Below are 25,974 nucleotides of genomic sequence, written 5' to 3' on the forward strand. Positions count from 1 at the left end.
CACTGTGAGAGGCTGGTATTCATGTCAAAGTAACGTATCACTTGCACACACAAGACATATAATTAAAACAACATTAACCTTTCTAGCCCTCTCCCACCAGCAACTGTTTTAAATTCACTCTGTTTCTATTCCAATGCCCAAACTCTTTAGGTCTTCAATTTCTTCTAGCCCTATGGAGCCCCTGGAATCTTTCATTCTCTCTGAAGAACTCTTCAGAAACCCAAGTTAAATCGTTGCTACTGTTATAGAACTTTTCTTCTAAACTAATACTTAAAAGAAAGGCAGGGGGAAATTGCATTTAAAAACTGGCCTTTTAAGATCTGAGCCTGTTAGCTGGGCTTTACAGTACAACAGATGAGAAGAGTCAATGCTACTCTGCCTGTCTGTAATTCCTCCCAATTTCAAAAACTACAGATTACAAATTTATGAGTTTTAGCATTTCCTAGCACATTCTTGGTGTGAAGTTTAATTTTTAATTATTGTTATTGCTAATAACAACAAAACTTTATTCTTCAAATATTCATGATTTCATTGCTATTGGTTCCACAAATCAGATGCCAACCCCTCTTTACCTTCATAGATGGTCTTCCAGAGGGCCAGAGCCAAAACTTTTATAATGCTATTACCATTTTATAACTATGTGGCTCATAATCTGGTCTCTTAGAATTCTTAGTACCTGTTTCTTATGTAGGTGTTATCAGTTGTGTTCCTCTCTGTGACCCTTTTTGGGACTTTCTTGGCAAAAATACAGGAGTGGTTTACCATTTCCTTCTCCAACTCATTTTATAGATGAAGAAACTCAGGCAAACAGGGTGAAGTGCCTTGCCTAGGGTCACACAGCTAGGAAGTGTCTGAAGCTGGATTAGACTATGGGTCTTCCTAACTGCAAGCCCAGTGCTCTCTCAAAACTACATGCCTATCCACTATAGACATGCCATCTGTCACTAGACCCATACTCACAAGCTTTGCCAAAGTTCAAGTCTGCTGATATAACCCTCAAGAAACCATGCTCAAAAAGCTCCTATTAACCAGAATTCCTAATAGAAACTCCTTCCCAAGGTCGGCCAGCTCCATCTCCAGGCTTTTGAACCCCACATCCAATGGTTCTTCCACTACACTAAAGGTCTTACACACAGATCAACTTACAATCCCATCAGACTTCATGGACTTACAAAGCATCTTTCTCCCAACAATACTATGAGGAAGATAGTTTAGACATTATCCTCCTCATCTTATACAAAAGAAAAATAGGATCTTCAAAGACCTCAGACCCCTTGTCCAGCAAACAGCACTAGGGCTAAGCCTCTAAGCCCTGCCCTCTGATCCAACATCCAGCACCAAGACAGTGAGTTCCCCATGTACTGAAAGCATCATGACTTCCTGGCTTTAGTATGTAGCATAGCACTCCTGATTTAGTCAGCAGATGTTTAATCAATATGGAACATTGACAATAATTATTAAGAAAAATCTTATCATCTGTCAGATAAGAAATAAATATGCCTTCTGCCTTTGACTCCAAGTATAGGTTATTCACTCAAAATTTTCTCCCTACAAATCGTACCTAGTTTACAGTAATCTACTCTTATAAATTACCTCTTGTTGAGGTTACTATTAGAAAGATTGAAAACCTTTTCCTTTAAAAAAAAAGTTGAATAACATAAATGAGCTTTTCTAAATCAGTTGGGAGTTTTACTGCCACAGTTATTTTTCAAAGATCTCTGTATGTGATGAATAAATCTGTATTTCCATGCATTTAGAGAATCTGGGTTTTCAAATCTGTTATATCAACAGATTATTTCAAGTTCCAGCAAGTCCTACAAAGCCTGAAAGGTTCAGCAGTGGACAAGAGGACTAGCCTGGCTAAATTCTGATAGATTTATCACTAGAAGACTAACCATCAAGAGATTGTTTCTTGTCTGAGCAACTCAGTAATCGATCTACTAAGGCAAAATTACAAATCTTTTGAATGTGGAAGTATTTATTATCTGGAAACAAATACTCATTGATCTTTCTTCTACAAACACCTTTCCATTTACTTCCTCTTGGTCCCAAGTCTTCATTTTTGCACCCAAGCATCCATTTACTCCCCCACTGTGACAGATAACTTTTTTATAGTGGCTGAACAACAGGTTGAGATCTTTGTCTCACACATGAGCCTCCAAACTCCTGACTTTCTCAATGTCCATTATTAACATTCCCAACAGCTGTGCCAAACAGGAAGTGAGTGGCCTGCCACAAGTGACTGGTGAAAACTGCCAAGTGCTGCTCCTTAGGCTTCTGGAAGACATGAGTGTGGGCCCAGTTCCATACTTATGTACACAATCCTTTCAGTCCTTGGCCAGTTCAAAATCAAGCTTGCATTCATAGGTACACAATCCTTTCAGTCCTTGGCCAGTTCAAAATCAAGCCTGCATTCATAGGCTACTCCTCCCTCCTTGGGTTCCTTGCAGAAGTAGCCACAGCCATGCTCCATATTCATACAACTTAAGCCTACTCACAACTGGTCTTTGTCAAGTTGCCCAGAGCTATAGCTTGCCCCTGAGATACCCACCACTTCAGTGAGCTTATATTCCACTCCATTCGACAAATACGTATTAAATGCCCATAATCCCTAGGCTCTGATAAGACAGAGAGGAGTGACTTGAAGTGCCCATCATCATGAATCTTAGATCAGTAAGGGAGGCTATAAAACACCTAGGGAAGAGTGACACAAGGAAGGATGTGAAAAGGAAGCTATTCCAATGAGTGGAATAGTTTGTATGAAAGTGGGAGACAGGAGGGCAGGGTAGGTCAAGTTGTTCTAACAGCTAGAATGAAGAAATGCATCTAGACAAATAGGTTGGAGACCAGCTGAGGAGGACCTCACATACCAACCTGAAAAGGTTGATTCTGAAAGCATAAGGAACCACAGAAGCTGACACGTGTGAAATTTTTTGAGCAGAATACTGTAGTTAGGCATGGCTTTGAAGAAAATCATTTTGGCAGCTGAGTGAAGAAAATATTGGTGACTGGAAATAGGGTGACTGGTTTGAAGCCCTATAATTCAGGCTAGGGATGAAGAAGGCCTGGACTAGCAGAGTGAGCAAAGAGGAGGAAAATGACATGAAAGACAATATGGAAATTCAATCAGTAAAATTTGGCAGCTGAAGTTGTTAAGTAGTAAAGGAGATGGGAGAACGAATGAATGAATGAATATGAACCTGGATGACTGAGAAAATAGTTGTGACATCAGCAGAACACAACATATCCAAATAAGTCTATCATACTCCAGTCATCCATCAGGGGCATTTCTTTTTTTTATTTTGAATTTTTTACCATTTCCCCCCCTAATCTTGCTTCTTTTCCCCCCACCCCCCACAGAAGGCAGTCTGTTAGTCTTTACATTGTTTCCATGGTATGCACTGATCTAAGTTGAATGTGATGAGAAATCATATCCTTAAGGAAGAAAAATAAAGTATTGTGCCTGATTGTTGCACTAATGGAATAAGCAAGTCCATCAAGGTTGGTCATCAACCCCATGTTGCTGCTAGGGTGCACAATGTTCCTCTGGCTCTGCTCATCTCGATCAGCATCAGTCCACACAAATCTTTCCAGGCTTCCCTGAATTTCCATCCCTCCTGGATTCTAATAGAACAATAGTGTTCCATCACATACATATACCACATTTTATTAAGCCATTCCCCAATTGAAGGGCATTTACTTAACTTCCAATTCTTTTCCACCACCAACAGAGCTAATATGAATATTTTTGTACCAGTGATGGTTTTATACATCACTAAAATAGTCTTGTTTAAGAGTAAACATAATACCCCCTCCCCCCAAAAAATACAGACCCTCATGAGAAATAAAGTAAAGGAAAGGGAAAAAAATGTGTTCATTAGCTTTGTCTTGGGTGGAACATTATTTATAAGTCCATCGTAAAAGTGACTTCCATAATTTTGCACTGTTGGGGCTGCTGATTCTAAATCCTTCTATCCATTCCTCCCCACTACCACATATTATATTTTCTTTCTCCTTTCACTCTGTCCGTCAGGGACATTTCTAATGCCACTTTTTTTTACTCTTTTTTTGGGGGGGCAAGGCAAATGGAGTTAAGTGGCTTGCCCAAGGCCATGCAGCTAGGTAATTATTAAGTGTTTGAGACCGGATTTGAACCCAGGCACTCCTGACTCCAGGGCCAGTGCTTTATCCACTGCGCCACCTAGCCTCCCCCAATGCCACTTTTTAATACCTCTTCTGCCACCCAATTAACCACAAATCAACCCACTTAAATGCCAGTAGGATTCCCATGAAGTTACACAAGAACAAAATGTGATCCACAAGTCTATTTATACCACATAACACTATCAAACTTGGCATTGTAATCCCACACCTCTTTTTGAATTCCAGTCTTCTGATCCCAATCCCTAATGATTTTCCTCTACCAAGTGAAAAAATAAAAAAGAACATGTTTGCCTGCCTTTGAATTTATCAGTGGACATGTCACTGACTATGAGTGAACCACATGATTTAAAAAGGAACTCTTTATTGCAGGGATCAAAAATCTTCACTTTAAAAAGATTCATAACTATTTATTATGTACCATTTTCCTTTTCCCTTCACTTAATATGCCATAATGAAAGCTAGACTTCTGCTATCCAGATCTCATAAAATGCCTCTATATGTAATGAGATGACGTAAGTTTAGTGCAAATAAAATGTATGACGTAAAAGTAATATTTCCCATAGCCCTTTATGCCTCTCTTAAAATTATCTTGCTTTAATGTGCCAGTATGAGCCAACATCACACCTTTGCCCTCTCTTAATCTGCTGGGTGCTGGTCTTAATTCAACTCACCTCTGCCAGCAGTTGTTGCCAATTAAGAAAGAAACTTGCCCATGATTAATGGAAAGCTCTCCTATGGTTCTGGCTAATGTAGTTTCTTGGAATGGCATTTCAGTCATTTGGCAAACCCTTTTGATTGTTTGCCTGTGCAAGAATGATATATCCAAATTGTTGGTGACTGCAGTTTTTAGCAATCTATTCCTTTTGATCACCATGCTCATAAAACAAACTAACCAACACTATTTAATTGTTTGTATTTATAGAAACCAAGACACAAATGGGTAAATTGAACACATCATTAAAAGTATTTGGTAGTAGTAGTAGAAGTAGTTAAAAATGCTTGAATTGAAAAATAATCAGCAACTAAGGAAATGTATGGTTATAACTCACTGTCACTTGAGATTAAACTGTGGATGATATTTAAATTATCAATCAACAATAGGAGCAGCTAGGTGGTGAAGTGGATAGAACACAGGCCTTGGAGTCAGTTTAAATCTGGCAATAAATACCTAGCTCTGTGACTGACCATGGGCAAGTCATTTAACCCCATTGCTTGCCCCCCCCCAAAAAAAAACAATGGAAATGGGGGGAAGGTGTTAGAACATCCCTGAAGCCCTGGAATCATTCCACCAGTAAAAGTAAATTCCTTGTTATTTCAGAGGTCTCAGTATGGATTTTACAAATCATAAACGGAAACCAGATCAAATTGTGACGTGTGAAATACACAGTCTAGAGCATATAAAGTGAAAGCAGAGATCGTTCAGAAAGGACTTTAGACGGGAAGAACATTAGAACTCACAGACCCAGGCTCAACCTTCACTTGAATGTCTTCTTTCTTCATCTCTAAAGATGGCGATGGTAGGGAGAACAAAGGGGCCAAACCCTAGTAGCTCAGGGGTGCTGGGCTTTAGAGAGAAAGTAAAGAAGGAGCTCAAGTAACAATGAGTCTGGGATTCAACTATGAAGACTGACCCCCTTCCTATCTAGAATTATTCCCTAGCATCAATCATCTTTCCTTACTCCCAAAAAGGTAGTCCAACCACTAAGAAGAGATAGCCATAATATGTGAAAGCGTGGCAACTTGTTATAGAAGAAAAGGGAGCTGGACTTGGGAGTCAAGGGAAACCTGGGATTGAATCCCAACTCTGACAGTTCCGGGTATCTGACAAGGGCAAGTCACTGAACCTCTAGGGGCCTCAGTTTTCCTTGCATACAAAACAGTAAGTGTTGCCTCTACTTTACAGGACTCTTATTAGTTCTGGACAAGAGGAGGTATATATGGTGCTTTGTCATCTGTAAGATGCTTTATATTGGTTATTATGATGATAGGAAATATTTTCAGTGGCCAGAACAACTGGGGACAATAGTCTGCCACCTAGAATCATATTTTTAGACTGTTAGAGTAGAAAGAAATCTTACAATCCAACACTCATTTTACAAACCAAGGTCCAAAGAGAAATCACTTGCCCATAAGTCACCTACTAATTTGCTTTATGACCAAAAAAGTCATTCTGAGTCTCAATTTCCTCACTTGTAAAATAGAGATAATAATGCCTATAGGACCCACCTCATAGGGTTGTTATAAGGCTCAAATAAGATAATGTAAAGAGTTTTAAAAGTCTTAATGTCTATTATTATTGCTACTATAATAAAGGTGAGACCACAGAACAAATTTCCTGAGTCCCAGGCCAGGATTCTATCCATTATAATTTATCTCATTTTGGGAAATGGGAGATTGTTTATTTTGATAGACAAAGCACCTATAAATAAGGATGAAGACAGGGTACAGGTTATATGTCCTTTTCAGATATAATCACTTTAGCCTCCCCATCATGTGAAAATAGGGAGCCAATATTCCAGAAAATTTACATTTCTAGGTATCAAAAAAATTAAGTATTTATGTCTGAAACTTTTCTAAGCAACTAAATGTTGCCTCCAAACTGAGGCATATTAAATAAAAGTCAAAATCTGTGGCCAAAATGTGACCATTATGTTTGACAATTACTTTTTATGATATATTTACAAATAAAATAGTTTTTAAACTTATTAAAATGTTAATTATAGCCTTCCTTTAGATATTATTATTTTAACTGTTAGTTATGGGTTTTAGAACTTAAATATCAATTTTAAGAGTTTAATATATATAATCCAATTTTTATAAAAGCTCTCTCCTTGAATTGGAACTTTTTAATCTATTGTTCTATTTAAGAATTTAGAATGAAAATTGGGAGGAATTCTTAGTTACAAACCACTATAATTTATTGCCTTATGTTGATATGAATTTGCCAAGCAATCGACTTGAAAAGCAATAACAAATCACAAGGAGGGTTTCCAGGCCACAACTCAAATTCTTGAATTTATACTGCAATGTCAAGGAAAAAAAGACTTTCATTTAAACTATGCTTCAGAGGATTCAAGAATGTCTGAACTATATAATTTTGGGAACTTGGAGAAAAGATTCACATTCATACTCCATGTTTTGAGGAGGCTGTGGCTTTGGTCAGTCTTCACTGGGCATTTTAATTTGGGGATATGGGAATGTTATCAATTTGAAAGTCTTCAGTCACTTTATTTGAAGTGATGATTGCAATCAGTTTATCTAAAATTGCCGAAAGAAAAAGATATAGTTACCTACTGGTGAATTTACACTATAAGGTGCCAGGTGCTTGGTTGGGAATAATTAATCAATGACTTTCTGTGTTACAGCCTAGATATCCAAGTGTCAGACTACAGCATTCTTCCTTCTGGCAAGAGAACTTTAAACAACAAAAGAATGGATGCTCTGCTTCTCAGATTATTCTGCTCTACTGGTTTCTTGATTCCTTTCCCACAGTGAGAATTCTACATAAGTCTCATGAGACAAAGATGTCCCAAATCCTACGGAACATACAAAAGAATCCAAAGGACCCAACTTGAAAGCCAACATCTATTATTCCGCTGTCAATCAAGAACCAGTGCATCACACAAATTCAGAAATTATCCTGATTAGCTCCAATGTTTTGTGACTTCTCCTGTATTAAGCATAGAAGCAAGATTTACCCTCTAAGAGTGCTTACAAAGCATGAAAATGAACTGCTATTGATTTCCACTTGAGCATGTTCTCTGTGTATGTTCAACTATTGCAGAAGAAATTGTTCATACAGGTACTTTAGAAGTGTATACATTCTGAATTCACCACTCTGGATGGGAACTACTCATGCCTTTATTAAATAGTTACAAATATATCTTCTAAGGAGAAAATTAACTAGTTAATAGAGGAAAAAATACTATTCATTGGAAATTAATAAGGAGCACACAGTCAAAGGGTATTAACAATATCTAATATACAAGACAATATTTGTTAGTTTCCCTTAAAAATGAATAACAGCAGTTTACATTTATATAATGTTTTATATTTACAAAGCACTTTACACATTTTCTTAATTTAATAATGATGAAACAGGTGAAGAAAACTATCTTCATGAAGTAGTAACCCTTGGATAAATAAAACTTTTCCTTTTGTACTAATATTTTGAGACATGCCTGTGTTCTTGATGAAGCTCTGCCTTCAAGCAAAAAAGTGGCCTGACCTCAATTCATTCATTGATAACCAAGCTGAAAGATTTTTTTTAGGGTTTTTTTTTTGCAAGGCAAATGGAGTTAAGTGGCTTGCCCAAGGCCACACAGCTAGGCAATTATTAAGTGTCTGAGGCTGGATTTGAACCCAGGTACTCCTGACTCCAAGGCCAGTGCTTTATCCACTATGCCACCTAGCCACCCCAACTAACACCACCTAGCCGCCTACCCCCAAGCTGAAAGATTTAATGTTTCAAGCACATCACTACTAATGGATCTCTTAATACTGGAACTTACAAGTTTTGAAAATCTCATTCACAGGCCAGTCCAGTTTCCTCATTTGCAAAGGAGGAACTTAAGGCTCAGAAGCTGGATGGCAAAGCCAGGACGAACCATTGGCATTTCTACAGCCCTTTACAGCTTTTACCATGAGGTAGTTAATGAAACAGAATTCCCATAGTACAGAGGAGATCAAAGAGGATCCCTCTCTTGCTCCTTCACATTGTAACGTTTACTTCCTTTTTATCTGATAGATTTCCAGTTGTCTGCATAGTAGGCACCAAATAAATACTTGCTGACCAATGGGACAAAGCCCTAGTAACACCCAAGAAAAGTTCCTTCCCTACCTTCTGCATGGCGAATGCATGTGTGCCGATTGTCACTCAGGAAAAACCCGTCCTTACACTGGCACTCATAGCTCCCCATGGCATTGACACACAGCTGCTGGCAGCCACCATTGTAGAGCAGGCACTCATCCACATCTGAAAGAGAAGGGGGGCTTATATCAGCTTTGTGCTGCTGTGACCCCAAAAATCTCAGCCCAGCCTAGATGGGCTAGTTATAACTACAAACCAAAAAGGATTAAACTCCTGCTCAGGATCTCATTACAGGAACTGTAATAATACACTCTACAGTCCTGTAAAAAAAGGTCTCAAGTCAACAGTGATACAAATCCACAAATATACTAGAAATTATCTTGACAATTAAAAAACAAACCTATTATGATCCCTACATATCCAAAGTCACATCCAAAGATTTAATAAATTTTACATTGACAGGAATGAAAACAGAGAATGATGATTCAAATACTTTTTTTTAGTTTATTTTTTTGTCTTGTTATCACTGGCCTCTCTAGGCATATCTGAAACAAGAAAATTCACATTTAAGCATTTGTTATCCAGGATTCAAACTTGGAATCTCACACTTATCTGTTCTCCTCTCCCACCAGGGAGATACCGGACTAAACAGATAGAATCTGTGCCATACCCTAAAGGCTAAGAAACCTGGCCTACTTTAAACCAAAGAATGAAGCAATTTCCAACAGATGAGCCTTCCTGAGAACACACCTTACCCTGGTATTCCAATCTGTAGACCTAGAATTAGCAAGAATAGTTTTTATTCTAAATTCAAATTATCTGATTTATTCTCTGTACATGTAAATTATATATTTGTGGTTTGATGCTGAAAAGATGCTCTCCCTCCTATATTTGTCATTTATTTCAGGAAAGAGGCTGATGGGACTAGGATAGACAGACACCAGAAAAAAGTGAGTTTGTATGTATGTGTGTACACACACACACACACACACACACACAGGTTAGATACCTGGATTGTGGCTGGCAGAAATCAGAAGCATTTCTTGGCACTCCCTGAATTCAACACAAGTCCTAAGCTGTGTTTGAATCTGAGCCCAACAATGGCTTAACTCTAGGAGATGTGTTTTTAGTATCTATAGACCTCAACACAATGTGAAACAGAATATGCAGAACTCAAGAATCTGAGGAACTACAGAAAAGTCTCTGGCTCCAAGTTCTGGACTCCTACAAGATTTCATTCTTTCCTAGATGTGATTAATGGAAAAAATCAAAATGTTTAAGTTTTGTTCTTGTTCTTCCACTTTATTTCAAATGCTGCTCTTTTAAGTATCTTTAAACACAGCTCAGGCTAACTCAGATTTATTACTTCCAGATAGAGAAGCTAAGAATGCTGGATGGAAAGTACTCTTCTCTGGGAGCTAAAAAAGAAAAGAACCCAGGGCTCATGATTAACCTGTTGGTAAACACTTATTAACTAACACCATCAAATATCTAGCCTAGTTTATTGTTTTCGTTTTTTTAACTATAAGGCCCAGTTCATTTATTCATTCATTCATTCAATTATTTATCTTTTCCAACATTTATTGAGGCTCTGTCTTGTACAAGGCCTAGCTTTAGATGCTGTAATGGGTACAAAGGTTGAGGCAGTGTGGTAGGGGAGACAGAGTGCTGTGAAAATTTGGGCAAATAACAACCTCTCTGCACTTCAATTTCTTCATCCATAAAATGGGGGGGGGGTGAACTAAACAATTTCTAAGCTTCTTTCCAGTTCTACTCTGTGATTCTAGGAAAAACACATAGTCCTTTCCCTCAAACAGCTTATAGTCTAATAAAGAAAATAAAGAATGCAAATACTTCACTAATATAGAATGTGCTATCATCAAAGAAATACAATGTGCCAGGGGGTTCAAAGCAGGGAGACAGTGCGTGCATGAGGATATGTGTGTGTGTTGTGGGGGGGGGGGGGGGGAAGAGGGGAAACTGAACCAGGGAGAAGAAGTGACATTTGAGCCAAGACAGAAAGGATGTCTATAGGCCAGGTCCCTGGGACAAGATGGTCCAGGGAGGCACCTGACGCAAGAGGGTGAGGGCAGGGAAGAACATGAAGAGTCCATAAAGAGGACAGCTAGGTGGCGCAGTGGATAGAGCAACGGCCCTGGAGTCAGGAGTACCTGAGTTCAAATCCAGCCTCAGACACTCAATAATTACCTGGCTGTGTGGCTTTGGGCAAGACACTTAACCCTATTTGCCTTGCAAAAACCTAAAAAAAAAAAAAAGAGTCCATAAAACAGAGTACCAGGGCCACAGAGCATAGAAGGCCTCAAACACCCTTTGAGTTTAGACTCCAGTCCAAAGCATTGAAGATTTCACATCTAAAATTATCAGTGATCACATCCAGGCTTGAGAAAGGTCCAGGCCTGAAGGCAAGGGAGACCCTGAAAGGACCTGAGCTAAGTTCAGTGAGAGTCTGTAATAAGAGCCTGAGCTAGAGTAGTGGGGGTAGGAATGAAAAGAAGATATGGAAGCTATGGATAGAGGCCACAGTAAAAAAAAAAATCATCTATTTAAACCTAGCAGGGAATGTAAAGGGAAGAACCAATGACAACGGAATGTCGCCATTAATGGAACAAGGAAGCCAAGAAGAATAGATTTGAGGAGGATATAGTTTGTTTGGGATATGTGGAGTTTGAGGTGCCAGGGAACATCAAGGTAGAAATAGTTAACAGAGTTGGAAATAAAACTTGACTGAAAATAAAGATTTGGGATTATCAACCTTTGCCCTTCAGGGTTCTAACTCTCCTCTCTTACCATGAAATTATTAATTCATCAAGACAATTCAAAAACCATTTGTCAAGTGCCTATTACAATGTGAAGTACATAGTCTGTCATGTATATAAATCAAGAATATGAATCTCAGTTGCTGTTAAATAAAATAGGTACAAAGTAGTCTTCCTAAAAGTGAAGATAATAATACTTGCCCTGCCTACCTACCTCAGGGGGTTGTTTTAATGAAAGTGTTTTGCAATATTAAGTCTATAAGAGTTTATAGGGAGTTGTGTTAGAATAAAGGCTGAGTAAAAAAGCTGGGGACAAAGCTGCAGAATGAACACCTGTTCTTTACTCCCCTGTTTCAACATCTTCCTTTCAGTCACATATAATCCAACAGAGTTTACCAGCAAAAAATAATGCTAAGCAATGAGATAATTCCCCCTATGTTAACAAAAAAACAAACATAAGGCATCCTAATACCTTGCCAATGATCCTGTGATAAAGAACTCAAAAGTTCCCCAAGCTTATTTCCCTGGGATTCACTACTTCTCCCCCTGCCACAGACTCTACTATGTAAATCCATGAATATTATGAACCATAACATGATAATCAATAAGATGATCCACAAATAATATGAGAATAGATAACATGAATAATGGTAGAAGTTAGAGGTCTATGCTTTCTCCTGACGTTCACCTGTACATCAAGCACAGACCTTTGGCTACAAAGAATCTGGCTCGCAAGTCCACAGGGAGCTACCATACATGCTGTAGGACAGAGATGGTTAAAGTCAGTAAATGCCTGGACACCAAGACATTTGGAAGCATCTGTATGATTCCACTTCCAGTCAAATAGATTGTTTTCAGTAGTTCAGAAGAAATCTTATCTTCAGAAACCAGTTCATAAACAACATCCTTCAGTATCCCCAGCTCTGAGATTTGAAATCCCAACAGCTGTTTATGTTTTGTGTATCCTTGAGGAAAAAGAATAATGGAAGTATTCTGTCTCCCACAAAAAATAAAATAAAACATACCTGGCTGAAACCCAAGAACACACTTTGATCCTTCAAAAGAGATTTACCTGATTCTAGAGGTTTGGGAGAGTCTTAGAATGGCATTAACTTGGTATCAGTTCTTCTAAGATAATACTCATATCTATCCATAACTCTTGGAAGAGAAAGAAAACTATATTTGATCTAAGAGTAATACTGTGTACTATAAGATCAAACAGAGATAATGATGATATTATCTCATAAGCCTATTGGGAAAAACTAATATCATTATAAAAAAATTATTGAAAACTAAGATGCCCCATTTGGACAAAAAACAAAGACCTGCATTTGAAGATACCCCATCTTTATACCTATTGTTTAAACCCAACCAAAGCACTAGACTGAGGTAAAAGACTGGGTTAATAATATTAATGATTGTAATTGTTTTGTATTATACAACTTACAAGACAATTATGACCATCATGAGCCAACATGAAGCCATCATAACAAGTGCAGTGATAATTGCCTGGAATGTTAAAATATTCATGTACACAGCCTCCGTTGAATTCATTATCACATTCATCAATGCCTGAAGAACAAAGTAAGAGTCTATAAGACGAATGTTATATCTTTGATAAAGGCAGGTAACAACACGAAATTGAAGATAATAAGCATTCTCCAGAATCATCGTACAAACTAGCTATTCCAACACTTCATTTGTTGAACTTTTCTATAAAGTGATTAGATCCACAGATGTTTTTTTTTTCTACTTTTAAAGTTGTATTTATGCCTCGTGCTTTTTTATCATAGATATTTCCAAATTTCCAAAGATATTCCCTATCACTCCCACTCTCAACCACACACATAGGAAGCTTTTGCAAATCCACTGACAGTGGCTGCATGTGACAACATAGAAAATGTCCTATTCCAGCAGTCCCTCACTGCTCTGAGGAAAAGAGGAGGGGCACTTCTTATTCCCTCTCTAAGGCTACAATCAATCATTACATAGTGCTCAGCTTCATTTTATTTTATTTCCATTTACATTATTGTAGTCATTGTTTATATTGCTTTTCTGGTTTGGCTTATTTCACTGTGTCAATTCATACAAGATTTCCCATCTGTCCTTAAATTCATTGAACCTATTTTTTTCAGTGTTTTTACTTATGTTGAATTCAGATTCTTATAAACAACTGTCACCTCATTCAAAGAACCCATAGTCACTTAATCTATTTGGGTCTTTCTTCACCTATAAAATGAGGACAATGGACAAGATGCTCCATAAAATGTTTCCAAGGCCATAATTTGTGATCCTGTAATAATAAGAGTATCCCTGATAAATCTAATTTGGTTTATGACTTTTTAACACACAATGGCAGATTACCTAATATATACAATGATTGCAACTCCCAATTCCCACAGTTTTCAACATATAAAATTTCTAAGGAACAGAATCCTACTCTCATCTTGTAAACATAGGTGTTATGAAATTTTAATTGATGATCTTAGTTAAAAAATGACTTGAGAGGGTCATCTACTCCAAACTGCAGTCAAATAGGAATTTTTTCTACAGCAAAACAACTACAACAAGTTTTCACTAGGATAATATATTATGACCAAGTAGGATTTATCCCAGGAATGCAGGGTTAGTTCAATCTTAGAGGAAAACTGTCAGTATAATTAATTATATCAGTAATAATTAAATCAAAAACAAACCTATCAGAAATCATATGATTATATCAATGGATGCTGAAAAAGCTTTTGACAAAATACAGCACCCATTCCTACTAAAGATACTAGAGAATGTAAGAATAAATGGACTGTTCCTTAGAATAATTAGCAGTATCTAACTGAAATCATCAACAAGCATTATATGCAATGGGAATAGGCTAGAGGCATTCCCAATAAGATCAGGCATGAAACAAGGATGCCCATTACCACCACTACTATTCAATATCATATTAGAAATGTTAGCTTCAGCAATAAGAGAAGAAAAAGTAATTGAAGGAATCAGAATTGGGAAGGAAGAGACAAAGCTCTCATTCTTTGCAGAGACATGATGGTATACCTAGAGAATCCCAAGAAATCATGCAAATAACTACTGGAAAAAATAAGCAACTTTAGCAAAGTTGCAGAATATAAAATAAACCCTCTTAAATCCTCAATTTTTCTATATGTGACTAGCAAGATACAGCAGAAAGAGCTAGAAAGAGAAATCCCATTCAAAGTAACCTCAGACAATATAAAATACCTGGGAGTCTATTTGCCAAGGCAGGCTCAGAAACTTTTTGAAAACAATTACAAAACACTTCTCACACAAATAAAATCAGTCTTAAATAACTGGGCAAATATCAACTGCTCTTGGATAGGCAAAGAAAATAATAAAAATGACAATTCTCCCAAAATTAAACTGCCTGTTTAGTGCCCTACCAATCAAAACTCCACAAAATTACTTTAATGAGTTAGAAAAAATTTTAAGTAAATTCATATGAAGAAATAAAAAGTCGAGAATCTCCAGGGATTTAATGAAGAAAAGTGCAAAAGAAGGTGGCTTAGCCTTACCAGATCTAAAATTATATTATAAAGCATTGATCATCAAAACTGTCTGGTATTGCCTAAGAAATAGAGTGGTGGACCAGTGGAATACACTAGGTGCAATAGCAGGAATTGATTATAGTAATCTACTGTTTGATGAACCCAAAGAGTCCAGCTATTGGGATAAAAACTCTCTTCAATAAAAACTGTTGGGAAAATTGGAAGTTAGTATGGAAGAAACTTGGATTAGACCAACACCTTCACACCCTATACCAACATAAGATCAAAATGGATACAGGATCTAGACATAAAAAACAATAGTATAAGAAAACTAGGAGAACAAGGAATAGTTTACCTGTCAGATCTATGGAAAGGGAAGCAGTTTATGACCAAGGAAGAAATGGAGAACATCATTAAAAGCAAACTAGATAATTTTGATTACATTAAATTAAAAAGTTTTTACACAGACAAAAACCACTGTAACCAAGATCAAAAGAAATGTAGTAAATTGAGAAACAATTTTTATGACTAGTATTTCTGACAAAGGACTCATCTCTAAAATACACAAAGAACTGAATCAAATTATTTTTAAAAAAGACAAGCCATTCCCCAGTTGACAAATGGTCAAAGGATATGCAAAGGCAATTTACAGATGTGGAAATCAAAGCAATCCATAGTCATATGAAAAATTGCTCTAAATCACTAATCATTAGAGAAATGCAAATTAAAACATCTCTGAGATACCACCTCACACCTCTCAGACTGGCCAATATGACCAGAAAGGACAATGATCAATGTTGGAAGGGATGTGGGAAATCTGGGCCACTATTACATTGTTGGTGGAGCTGTGAACTTATCTAACCTTTCTGGAGAGCAATTTGGAATTATGCCCAAAAGGCAAAAAAATGTGCATACCCTTTGATCCAGCAATGCCACTACTGGGTCTATACCTTGAAGAGACTATGAAACATCACCTGTACAAAAATGTTCATAGCAGCTCTGTTTGTGGTGGCAAAGAAATGGAAACTGAGGGAATGACCATCAATTGGGGAATGGCTTAAACTGTGGTACATATATGTTATGGAACACTATTGCTCTATTAGAAACCAGGAGGGATGGGAATTCAGGGATGCCTAGAGGGGTTTGCATGAACTGATGCTGAGCAAGATGAGCAGAACCAGGAGAACATTGTACATGCTAACAGAAACATGGGGGCAATGATCAACCCTGATGGACTTGCTCATACCACAGGGCAACGATCAGGCACAATTTTGGGATATCTGGGATGGAGAATGCCATCTATATCCCGAGAAAGAATTGTGGAGTCTGAACAAAGACCAAAGACTGTTACTTTTAATTTTTTTTAAATGTTACCTTATTATGTAATTCTGCTGTATCTCATACTATATGTTTCTTCCTTAAGGATATGATTTCTCTCTCATCACATTCAACTGAGATCAATCCATACTATGGGAATGACATAAAGACTAACAAACTGTCTTCTGTGGGGGATAGGGAGGGAAGCAAGATTGGGGAGGGGGGAATTTGTAAAACTCAAAATAAATAAAAACCTTTCTAAAATTAAAAAAGAATGATAATAAATATACACAAATATTAAAAAGAGAAAGAACATTTCAGTTTAGCATTAACAGTTGATTTAAGATCTGAGTGATCCTTCAGGTAGAAGACAACAGTTCTATACAACCATTAAAACATAATTGTTTTAAACTAAAATGATAGGTATATCTGCTGTAAATTGTGAAAAGACCAATTTAATTTATATCATTTTAATCTCAAAAATTAATAGAAAATTTACATCAATCAATATTTTCAACATTTATTTAGCATGTGCTACATATAAATAAAACAAAAAACAATGCCTTCAAAATGTTTTTAAAGGCTAGAACATTCCCCCAAAATTAAACTTTTTTTTTTAGGCTTTTGCAAGGCAAGTGGGGTTAAGTGGCTTGCCCAAGGCCACACAACTAGGTAATTATTAAATGTCTGAGACCGTATTAAGTGTCTGAGACCGTATTAAGTGTCTGAGACTGCAAATTAAACTTTTTTAAGACAGTTTATCAGTAATTATGAATGTCTGTAGCACAGAGAACAAGTAGGATAGACAGATGAAATAAACAGAGAATGTTCCCTCTGATATTTTTAATTGTGAACAAAGAGCTGCAGTATGAGTTTACATGAATAAAAGTCATGTACTAATAACATGTACTTATGCAAATTTAATTGGATCCACACTGAACGATCCACAAAACCATTTTCTATTGCATGGCAATCTGGCATAAATGTGAAATGGTTCCCATAAATGACCTGGGGCAGAGCTAGGGGATGGACTACTGATATAAGGAATTTTCAAATGATCAAACTCCCTCTACCAAAGCAGGTCAGCAACTCCTTCATATCTTATAGTCTTATAGAGTTACTTAGAGCAATGAGAAATTAAATGATTTGTTCAGGATCACACAGCCAGAACACGTCAGAAGTAGGGCTTGATCTCAGCTCTTCCTGATTCTGAAGCCAGCTCTTAATACCATGCTATATTTCATAAATAACCTAACCAGTATTAATAATACAAGGTCAATCCAAAATCCTACTTTTCTTGTCTTGAGTAGTTTTCCAATATTGTAAGTGCCAATATTGATAGTGGACAGTTAGGTGGCAGAGTGGATGTATTGCCAAGGCTGAAGTCAGGTTTCACACACTTGCTAGCTTTGTGACCTGGGCAAGTCACTTAATCCATTTTGCCTCAATTTCCTTATCTATAAAATGAGTTGGAGAAGGAAATGGTAAACCATTGAAGTATTTCTGAAAAAAAAAAAAAGAAATGAGGTCATATAGAGTTAAACATGACAAAAAAAAAAACTGAACAAAATGGTGATTGTTTCTCCTAAAGCCATGTATTTATTACATCCCTACTGATAGAGACAAAGATCTTACTAATGCACAGTTCCCTTCTCCCTTCTGGAAGTTCCCTCTTTGCCTGCCCCGGTACTCTTCAAGGCCCTGTCTACCTGGTGCTAGAGTAACAATTCCATAGTCTGGGAGTTAGAAGCAATCTCTGAGGCTATTTAATCCAGGTGATGCTGAATATGAATTCCCTCCACAAGATACCTAAGGAATCATCCAGCCTTTGTTTGAAGACCTCTAGTGAAAAGTAATCCACTATCTCCCAAGACAGAACAATCTACCTTTAAGTGAATTTATATTAAGTCAAAATTTGCATCTTTGCAAATCCTATCCATTGTTCCTAGTTCTGCTTTCTGCGGTAACTTGGACAATTTCAATTTAATTCAATACACCTTATTAAGCAGTTACTGCATGTAAGATACTGTGATGTGCTTGGAATACAAAGACAAAAACCCAACATCCTTCATTCTCAAGAAGTCTGCATTCTACTAGAAGACTTAAAGGTAGCTATTGGATCTTATCCGGCTCCTCACTTCTCTAGACTAAACATTCCTGTTTCTTCATCCCATGCCAATCTTCACAGGCATGGTCTCAAGGTTCTTCAGCATCCTAGTCAACCTCCTCTGAACAACTGTTATTGATGTTGTTCCTAAGATGCGGTACCCAGAAGAGAACACAATTCCCAGGTGTATTCTGACCTTTGTTCTGTATAGTGATGCCATCATCCCTCCAGTCCTGAGCAACTTCTCTTAAAGCTGCCTAAGATTTTAGGTTGACTTCACACTATTAACACATCTCTGGCTTACCTTATTCTAAACACTCAAAATATTTTTGTCCTTAAAAAAACTGACTTTTTGTAAATATTTATAATTGGTTCCATTAAATTTACTAGAAATCTATTAGACAAAGCTCAACCTCTGTTCTGTCAAGATCTTTTAGGAACCTGATTCTATCATTCAATATATATGTTATCCCTCTCAACTTTCTATCCCCTTCAAAATTCTATAAGCAAATCGTCTATACCTATATCTCAATGATTCAAAAGTGGAATAACATAAGGCTTAGCATAAATTCCTAGGGTATGTTACTACATATACCTTATTCCAAGTTGGCATGAAATGATTAGTGACTGTTGATTCTGACCACTTGACAAGTTTCAAGTTCACCTTATTCATAAAAAATGGCAGGAGAGACTATTAAATCTTCTGCTGAACTCTAGGTACAGACATACTGCATTTAATTGCACTTTTTGTAGTTTTTTTACAAATAAAAAAGTTCATGTCAACTCTGTGTCAAGCAAGTCTATATGGCACCATTTTTTCTCTTTTTTAAAAAGTTTTTATTTATTTAAAAATTTTCATTTATTTATTTATTTATTTATTTATTTATTTATTTATTTATTTAAGGCAGCAGGATTAAGTAACTTGCCCAAAGTCCCACAGTTGGGTAATTATAGTGTCTGAGGCTGGATTTGAACTCAGGTCCTCCTGACTCCAGGGCCACTGTTCTATCCACTGTGCACCTAGCTGCCCTTGTACCATTTTTTCAATAGAATGTGCTCACATTTTGTCTATATGACATTTTTGGAAATTTCTGCAATATTTCAACTTTTTCATTATTATATCTGTTATGTGATCTGTAATCAATGATCTTTGATGTTACTATTGTAGTCATTTTGGGGTGCCACAAACTGAACCCATATAAATCAGCAACCTTAATCAATAAATGTTGTATGTATTCTGACTGCTCCACCAACCCAGTCATTTCCATCTATCTCCCTCCCCTCAAGCCCCCCATTCCCTGAGACACAACAATAGTGAAGAACATTACATAAACTTAGTTGATAAAGCAGCAGCTGGGTTTGAATGCTGAACTGTACTAAACATTTAGGAAGAGGGCACTGAGATGAAGACATAACTCTGATAAATCAATTCATAATCTAAAATGTTGATGTGAACACCCAAACCAGTGGGAAGAGAAGGGCTTGTATCACCAAGATAAATAGTATATAGTGGTTAATGGTTTTGCCCTTTTGCTACCACAAAAATTTGTTTCTGTGACTCACTTATGATTAAGTACAAGGCTCATATTTTTCCCTGATCCCATCACAAAAAAAAAAGCAGAATTATCTAGATGTTTTACCTGGATATTTCATTTGAATGAATATTTGTTTTCTTTTAAAAGACTATGATTCCAAAAAATAATATTTGAATTCAAAAAAATCCAGATCCTTTGGCTACAGTTCATCAAATTCAAATCTGAGACCCTCTGACTGACTATACAAGTCAAAAAAAAAAGTCTCTATAACACTCAATTTGAGAAATCAGAGATAACCACTTGTGCAATTTTTCATATAAATATTTCTGTTCTACTTTTAAGCATATGCCCTCTGACTCAGCAATCCCTCTGAGAATATCCCAAGGAAGTCAATGACAAAAACAAAGGTAAAATAAATACTCTTTCTGGTAGCAAAGAACTTGAGACAAAGTGGGTACCCACTGACGGTGAGATGGCTGAGAAAACTACATGAATGTGTTGAAATATGACTGTGTAGTTAGAATAACAAAGAGAAATCAGAGAGGCATGGAAAGGTCTACATGAACTGATGCAGATGTGAAATAAGCAGGACAAAGAGAACAAATACACAATAATTATAATAATGCAAATTAATAAACCATAAGAGGCAGCTAAGTGGCTCAGAGGATACAGCACCAGCCCTGGAGTCAGGAGGACTCAGACACTTATTAGCTGAGCAAGTCTTTAATTCCATTGCCTCCAATAAATCAATCAATAAATGAATGAATGAATGAATGAAAATAAAAGAGTAACTGGAAAACTAATGATGGTCCTGGAGAGCAAATAATGAAACATCCCTCTTCCTTCCTACAGAGAGGTGGAGACTGTTAGGATCAGATGTACTTTTTTTTTTTTTTTTTTTTAGATTTTTCAAGGCAATGGGGTTAAGTGGCTTGCCCAAGGCCACATGGCTAGGTAATTATTAAGTGTCTGAAGTCAGATTTGAACCCAGGTACTCCTGACTCCAAGGCCGGTGCTCTATTCACTGTGCCACCTAGCCACCCCCTCAGATGTACTTTTGAAAAGAAAAATGACCCAGGCAGCTAGGAGGTGCTCGAGTTCAAATCCAGCCTCAGACACTTAATATTTACCTAGCTGTGTGACCTTGGGCAAGTCACTTAACTCCATTGTCTTACCAAAAAAGAAAAGAAAAGAAAAATGATCAAGGGTACTGGAGTGCCAGAGAAAGATTACTGAGGATTTAGAGTCAAAGAACAAAGGTTCTACTTCTATCTCTGCTCATTTTGAGCTGGGCAATCTTGGAAAAAAATAAGTCTCTCTAGTCGTCAGCCTAATGAAGGAGCTGGACTCTTGTGATTCTGCCATTATTCTCACCTCCAGGGCCCATGGCCTTTGAATTGGGGGAATGGAGAACTCCTGGAGGAGCTTGAACTATAAAGAAATCAGCCAAGGTGGAACCTATCATGCCCCTGAGTGCCCTTAGCATGGCAGCAGGTGAGCTTACCTTCACAGTGCTTGCCTTCCCCTCGGTAGCCCGGCTTGCAGGAGCACCTATAGGACTGGTGGGTGTCCTGACAGATGGCTTCTGGGTGGCAGTCATCAATTCCCCTGGCACACTCATCCACATCTGCAAAGCAGAGGAATTCACCAGCCGCTCAGGGCACCCCTTAAATGAAGGGCACTATCCTCTTCTTTCAGAAGGAGACTAGATGGGTTAACCTCTTTTCTTCCAACCAAATGGACACCCAATCTGCTGCCATCTATTTTACCAAGCAGCATGGGTCTTATTGAATGGAACTTTTATTGAACTAAAAGATATTATTTTTGAAAAAAGAATCAATATGTTCATCCATCTAAAGAAACAAAAATTTAACTGCGATTTTTTGAAATTAGTAATTATACTTTAAAATAAGACAAAATCTCCCTTTCTGAGATGGAATATGTTGCATGTGTTTTTTGGTGGAAGTTAACCTCCCTAATTAATATTTTTTGGTCAAGTTTGGGAAATAATTTGAGTTATCTGAGCTTAGTTGAAAACTCAGACATTTCTTTAAATAGGTCACAAGGGCATTCAGTGCTCCCCAGGCAGCTGGTCCCGCAGCAAGGAGGAGCTCTACTGAACCCCACAGCCCAAATGGAGGTGTCTGTGGGAAAGGGACTTGGGTCTAGAATGCAGAGAAAGGGAAAGGAAGAAGAAGGGAGGGAGGGTAAGAAAAATAAGAGGAAAGAGAAGGGGAAGGAGGGAAAGAGGAGGAAGAGAGGGGGAAGTGGAGGAGAGGGGTGAGAGGGCAGGAAGAAAGAGGGGTGAAGGGGGAGGAAGAGGGAGATGAAGGAGAAAGGAGGGTGAAGAGGAAGAAGAGTGAAGGGGAATGAAGAGAAGGATGAAGGAGAAAGGGAGAGGGAAAAGAGGGGGGTGAGGGGTGAAGGGGAAGAAGGGGTGAAGGGGAAGAAGAGGGGTGACGGGGAAGAAGGGGGGGACGGGGAAGAAGAGGGGTGAAGGGGAAGAAGGGGTGAAGGGGAAGAAGGGGTGAAGGGTTAGAAGGGGTGACGGGGAAGAAGGGTTGAAGGGGAAGAGAGGGGTGACGGGGAAGAAGGGGGACGGGGAAGAAGGGGGACGGGGAAGAAGGGGTGAAGGGGAAGAAGGGGTGAAGGGGAAGAAGGGGGAAGGGGAAGAAGGGGGACGGGGAAGAAGGGGTGAAGGGGAAGAAGGGGTGAAGGGGAAGAAGGGGTGACGGGGAAGAAGGGGTGACGGGGAAGAAGGGGGACGGGGAAGAAGGGGGACGGGGAGGAGGGGGCGGCGGGGAGCCGGGGCGCCAGGGGCCGTCAGCAGCCCCGCCCGGCCCGGCCGGACTCTCACCCGCGGGCGGCGGCGCCAGCGCCGGCCCCGAGAGCAGCAGCAGCGGCAGCAGCAGGAGCGGCGCCCCGGGCCGGCCGCGGGCCCGGGCCCCCATCCCGAGAGCGAGGCCGGCGGAGCGGAGCGCGCGGGCCGGCCGCCGCCGCCAGAGGGGGCGCGAGGGCACCGGGGGCGAGGGCACGGGGGCGAGGGCACGGGGGCGAGGGCACGGGGGCGAGGGCACGGGGGCGAGGGCACGGGGGCGCGTCCCGTCCGCGCGGCGCCCGCCGGCCCGGCCGTCTGACACCCGGCGGCCCCGCTCCGCGCGCCGGCCCGGCCGCCCCGCCCCGCCCCGCCCCCTCCGGAGTGAGGGCGGGGCCTCCGCCAGCCCCGCCCCGAGCCCCGCCCCCCGCGCACCTGGCGGCTCCGGCCCACGTGCCGGCAGCCTGGGCCCCCGCGGCCCGGCCCGAGACGCCGCCCCCCCCCCCCCCGCCGCGCCCCCCCCGCCGCGCGCCCCCGCGGGCCCAGGCCCGGCTGCGGCACTCCCTGCGGGCCGGGCGCCGGCGGAGCCCCCAGGGGTGACGGGGACCCCGGAGACCAGCCCCCCGCGTTCACACACGCGCGCAGTTTGAAGCCTCCGGGGGCCGGCGCGGATTCCAGGAGGGAGAAGGCGTGTCCGGCTCCGGCCCGGCCCCCAGCCCCGCGCCCAGGCTTTCCCTGAGGCCCCTGGGGGCGCAGCGCCTTGGGGCGGGGTCCCCGCGGCCTTCTTACCAGACACCCCCGGAGCGAGCACCCCACACCAGCCCAACATCGGGCACGGCTCATGGCCGCAAGCTGCGGCCCCATCCTCCACCTTCCATGTCCATCCTGCATCCTCCCTCCTCCCTCCATCCTCGCTCCATCCTCCATCCTCCCTCCTCCCTCCATCCTCCATCCTCGCTCCATCCTCCATCCTCCATCCTCCATCCTCCATCCTCCCTCCATCCTCCATCCTCCCTCCATCCTCCCTCCTCCCTCCATCCTCCCTCCATCCTCCATCCTCCCTCCATCCTCCCTCCATCCTCCCTCCCTCCTCCCTCCTCCCTCCATCCTCCCTCCTCCCTCCATCCTCCCTCCTCCATCCTCCCTCCTCGACACCTCCCTCCTCCATCCTCCCTCCTCGACACCTCCCTCCTCCATCCTCCCTCCATCCTCCATCCTCCATCCTCCCTCCATCCTCCCTCCTCCCTCCATCCTCCCTCCATCCTCCATCCTCCATCCTCCCTCCATCCTCCATCCTCCCTCCATCCTCCATCCTCCCTCCTCCCTCCATCCTCCATCCTCCCTCCATCCTCCCTCCATCCTCCATCCTCCATCCTCCCTCCATCCTCCATCCTCCCTCCATCCTCCATCCTCCATCCTCCCTCCATCCTCCATCCTCCCTCCATCCTCCCTCCTCCCTCCATCCTCCCTCCATCCTCCATCCTCCCTCCATCCTCCATCCTCCCTCCATCCTCCCTCCATCCTCCATCCTCCCTCCATCCTCCCTCCATCCTCCATCCTCCATCCATCCTCCCACCATCCATCCATCCTCCCTCCATCCTCCATCCATCCTCCATCCTCCATCCTCCCTCCATCCTCCATCCTCCCTCCATCCTCCCTCCATCCTCCCTCCTCCCTCCATCCTCCCTCCATCCTCCCTCCTCCCTCCTCCATCCTCCATCCTCCTTCCTTACTCCAAACTCCCTCCTCCACCCTCCATCCTCCTTCCTCCTTCCTTCACAGTTTGAAGGGGTTGGTTTGTTCTGTAGACAGACTACTTTGCACCTTTCTATTTGGGGGAGGAGAAGTCTCTTTTTTCAAAATGGGGGGGGGGGAGGCGGGGCAGGGTGATGTCTTTTTGACCTCTTCATCCCTAGGGAGGACTGGCAGGTTGCATCCTTTTCTGTCTGTTCTGTCTCTCCCTCTTCCCTCCCTCCCCCTTCTGCTTTGTTCTGAGAGAAACCCAGCCATCTCTAGTTGTAAGGATGGTTTATATACATTTGTAAATCTTCACTTAGTGAAACTTTCCCTGTCATTGTCTTTGTGTTCTTAATGGTAGCCATAAATTACTGTCCTCTTTTCTTACTGGTCCACCAGGCTTCATTGCTTCTGAAATGATCACAGCTTTTTTTTTTCTCTTTTTAAATCCAACTAGAAACCACGTATTGTGTGAAACAGACCTTTTCAGCTTCAGTCAAAGCATATAAATACATAAAGCTGCCCATTAAACTCTTAAGGCAGACTTCTTCCTCTCACTTTCACTAGGAAAAGAAAACTTTAAAAAATATACTGCTCTTTCCATTATTATTACCCCATGTTTGAGTTTCACCAAGTGGATAAGCAAATAATGATAATTTCATTCTTCTTTCCCATCTTTTTTCTTTTACAGGTTAGTTATCACTTCTGCCTTCTCTGCTAGTGCAAATCATTGAATATACTCTCAGAAAAACTGCCAAATCCAAATCATTTTACTGATTTTCATTTGTTCAGCCTCCTGGATGTAGATCACCCATCATAAATAGCAAAGAACTTTAGAGCTCACCTTGGAACACCATCTAATCCATCTCATTTCAGAAAACAATTTTCCCAAGGTTGCAAGAATTAGTGGCACAGTCAGATCTGGAATCCAGGGCTCCCATTCTACTGGTCATCCCATGAAATCATGCTTCCAATACCATCAATACTGCAAACAGGAAGGCACATATCATTATCCTCATTTTCTAGGAAAATTGAGAGAAATTAAGTGGTTGCATTGGCAAGTTCAACTTGAATTCTCCTCCAATTAATTGTTAATGTGTAAGTCAATTTAGCAGCTTGTGCCTAAGTTAAGGATGAAGAGAAACGGGGTAAAAAGAAAACAACATTGAAGAAAGAAAAAGATTTTTGGTGTGAAAG

The 25,974-nt window shown here is 40.3% G+C and overlaps 1 protein-coding gene across 3 annotated transcripts in view; it reads right to left on the reverse strand.

Annotated features, from left to right (window-relative positions):
* SCUBE2 (signal peptide, CUB domain and EGF like domain containing 2) overlaps positions 1–23,188 on the reverse strand; it is a 93,896-nt gene extending 70,708 nt beyond the window's left edge. The window contains exons 1-5 of one of the 3 annotated variants that reach the window (XM_074230271.1): positions 23,083–23,188; positions 21,730–21,852; positions 13,199–13,323; position 11,409; positions 9,005–9,139 (exon numbers count right to left, since the gene is read on the reverse strand). In XM_074230271.1, coding sequence (XP_074086372.1) covers positions 9,005–9,139; position 11,409; positions 13,199–13,323; positions 21,730–21,852; positions 23,083–23,176 — 478 coding nt within the window. In that variant the 5' untranslated portion in view covers positions 23,177–23,188. The remainder of the gene's footprint in view (positions 1–9,004; positions 9,140–11,408; positions 11,410–13,198; positions 13,324–21,729; positions 21,853–23,082) is intronic. The other 2 variants (XM_074230272.1, XM_074230273.1) reach the window with 2 other exon arrangements.
* Between the last annotated feature and the right edge of the window lie 2,786 nt (positions 23,189–25,974).

This window comes from Macrotis lagotis, chromosome 3 (assembly GCF_037893015.1).
Source record: "Macrotis lagotis isolate mMagLag1 chromosome 3, bilby.v1.9.chrom.fasta, whole genome shotgun sequence".
NCBI classification, from domain to species: Eukaryota; Metazoa; Chordata; class Mammalia; order Peramelemorphia; family Peramelidae; genus Macrotis; species Macrotis lagotis.